Source organism: Pyxicephalus adspersus, chromosome 9 (assembly GCF_032062135.1).
Source record: "Pyxicephalus adspersus chromosome 9, UCB_Pads_2.0, whole genome shotgun sequence".
Classification (NCBI taxonomy): domain Eukaryota; kingdom Metazoa; phylum Chordata; class Amphibia; order Anura; family Pyxicephalidae; genus Pyxicephalus; species Pyxicephalus adspersus.
In genome coordinates, this window is record NC_092866.1 from 65,785,052 (window position 1) to 65,788,321 (window position 3,270).

Consider the following 3,270-nt stretch of genomic DNA (forward strand, 5'->3'; position numbering starts at 1 on the left):
AAGAGCAATGAGCCCCCTAGCTATTAGCAGAGAAGCTGAAAATCCAACAATCATTATCATGACTTCAAATTTCTGTACTCCAGTCATTTATTTAGCGGGTATAAAGGTTTACTGGTAGACAAAATTCCCATAGGTGATACTATGTTTCAGCAGATCAGAGGGAAGCAGTTAATCTACAGATCTATGGGCCCCAGAGTAAGGGGGTTTTAAAGGCCTAAAGGCCACAAAGTTTCGTGCACAATTTGTGGAATACAGTGAACAGACCAGAAACCCTTTAAAATGTCAGCCGATTATATTAAATATTATTCTTTTGAACACAAAGAAACGCCACCCCTGTCACTTACTTGACCGACTTTATGGCGTGGAAAACCTCCAGCATTTTCTCCACTATCAGCGTTCGCAAATTATCAAATCGCTGCACAGCCTCTCGTACAAACTCCAGGACGTCAGCGGCTGCGGCCTCGTTACTGTCACTAAGGAATTCCATCAGCTTCAAATAGAAAGTAAGAAGGGATTTTTCAGGATGGGAAAAAATCTTCATGTGAACTGAGGTGGGTTGGCACTTTACATTTTTTGGGGAGTAAAATGACACCACACTCACAGATTTGGTGAAAAGGCCCAATTATAAGGCAGTAATATCACCATAGTACCGTATCATACCAGCAAATATCAAAATTTGCTAAAATGTGTAAAAACTTGAAAAAAAACTAAAAAACACTCACAGCTATGATTTTAAAAGGCCACAAATTGGGTTTTTATATAGGTTTCTGATCATTTAAAAAAGTGATATTACATTGGTTCGTCAGCATCTCTGGCTTAGTACATTGAAGTACAAATTAAGCCATCTCTGCACAGAGCCAGAATTGTGGAACTTACCACAGGGATGACATTAGCAGCCATATCTGGGAATCGGACGCTGCAGGAGTGCAGAGTGCGCACAAGAAGCTGCCGATATTTATCTGTGTCCTCATGTTCTGTCACATTGTTTGTCTTTATGACTTCCTTCTTCAGGACGATCACCAGCTACAAAGAGAACAATCATGAGACCTCAGGCACCCTATGGAAGAGTTCAGAGACTCTCTGGCAGTGAAATCATTTACCTCTTCTACGTTCCGAGAGGAAACCAAATCCAGAGCCAGCTGTAGTGTTTTCTTGCGAACTTCCAGATCTGGTGTAGTAAGGACCCTCAATATGTCCATCACCAGATCCTGAGGGAGAGCAGAGGGGTAAATATTATATTCTAATTACACATTAAACTTTGGAATCAGAAAATTAAAGATTCCACTACAGAACGCTTGAAAGACAGCTACAGGAAATGAGAACCTACCTGAAGGACGCGTTCATGGGAAGGATGGTCCTTCAGTTCTATCAAACGATCCAAAACGATAAGTTTGACATTATTGTCACTCTCCTTAATGATCAGATCGATGTAGCACTGTGCAGCAGCCTGGGACAGGAAACAAAGACAATTACATCACATACATTAATAAACAGAATATATATAGCACCAATATATTATGCAGTGCTGGACAATAAATAGGGGTTGCAAATGACAGACAGATAAAGACAGTGACACAGGAGGAGGCGAGGACCCTGCCCCGAAGAGCTTACAATCTAGGAGTTGCATTACAAAGCTGCATTTAAGTGGTACAGGCAGGATTCATCCCAGGAATGCATCAAATTGAACACTATAGGATTCATTCAAAAAGCAACAGTATGCTGTATCCTGGCAGTACTGTCACTACCGGCACTGCCAGGATATGCTGTATCCTGGCAGTACCAGCAAGCTTTGTGAATCTCAAAAGCCTGGAAACTAAACGAAACTAAACAAGCAGAGAGAACTCCGGGGGGCTTCATCGGCACCACATTGCAGGAGGACTTCAATTAATGTTTTTTTTTTTTAATAAAATTAATCTTAGCTTAAGATGTCACAAAAAGCTCGGATTAAAGCGGAGTAACGTTCTGTGTCAATAGGCTTCCGGTCTATGTTATCAACTCAATGTGCTTTTGACAGTTGCATTTGGGGTAACGTCCTAGCACCATTTACATCATCATTGACTTGAAATAAAAGACAACTGAGGAGAGCAAATGCCCAAATATACCCCCGCAAGTTCATTGATTGGGGGTTTACCTTAATAGCAGTGGGAGCGCTAGACAGGGTTACCAAAGTCCCGGCTGCTTCATATTTCACAGCTGGACTGGACGACTGGAGGAGGTTGTAGATACAGCGAATAAAGCGGGCACGCTCCGAGGGATTGGCATGGCACACCTAATCAAAGACAGAGAGTCAGTTCTGCCATAAAACAAAACAGATGAAGTCCACAAACACACAAGGCATTTTGATCCACACTATTTTTATTTTTGCATCACAAATAACTATTGATAATGACAATGATCACTATAGACTGAGCAGCACCAACAGTAAGCGTTCACTGAAGATTTGGCTGCCAGCACACCCAGTTATGGTATTTCCTGGAAATTAATAAATACAAAGAAAAGAAAAGCAAAACAGAATTGCAATGAATAGCCAGGACACAGTGCTCTAATGTATTAGGGAAGAATGCAGGAGTGCATTGTCCTCACCAATTACACTGCAACAGATATCTTTAAACAAACATTAAAATATCTGCTGTAGTCAGGATTATATGGAGTTCTCAGCATCAGGAACGGAGCATGAAACCCTAAGACATAAATAGGTGGAACTAAGGTAATAGGTATTTGTTTTGCTTAGAAAACATTTTTACAAAAGGGAGCTTTGAACTGGAAGAACTTAGGATCCATTGGGCAAAGCAGTAAGACAAGGAACAGGAAGATCCACATTTTAATTACCAGGCTCCATTCTATTGTTCTTATGTCAGTGCAATAAGCAGTGGTCACAATGCTGACTGTCAGGCTTTACATAAAGGGATCCCAAGGTGCCTCCTCACTCAGAACATCTCATTCATGTTAAATATTAGAATGCAAAAGATTTCCTTCTCACACCAACCTTGTAGATAAGCTCCACAATGACCAGCTGTAAGATATCCCCAAAGGTGTGGACCTGGTCGATGCAAGTACTCAGATAATCCAAAGCACGGTCCTGCGGGGAGAAGATTTAAATTTATAGCCACAACACATACACAACTAGACAATCGAGTCTAAGACCACCACCTGTCATCACTGCCATGCAATGAACAGAAGGTGCTGTCATACATAAAGAGCCTCTGACAGAGCTCAAAAAATTGCATTGTATTATATTAGCTTACTCTATTTTCAAAAACTTAGCTATCC

The 3,270-nt window shown here is 41.0% G+C and overlaps 1 protein-coding gene across 1 annotated transcript in view; it reads right to left on the bottom strand.

The window, feature by feature from the left end:
• COPB1 (COPI coat complex subunit beta 1) overlaps positions 1-3,270 on the bottom strand; it is a gene marked incomplete in the record, with an annotated part of 13,751 nt that overhangs the window by 6,125 nt on the left and 4,356 nt on the right. Inside the window, 6 exon segments of the mRNA XM_072422360.1 lie at positions 345-490; positions 877-1,023; positions 1,101-1,208; positions 1,328-1,447; positions 2,132-2,269; positions 2,987-3,079. Coding sequence (XP_072278461.1) covers positions 345-490; positions 877-1,023; positions 1,101-1,208; positions 1,328-1,447; positions 2,132-2,269; positions 2,987-3,079 — 752 coding nt within the window.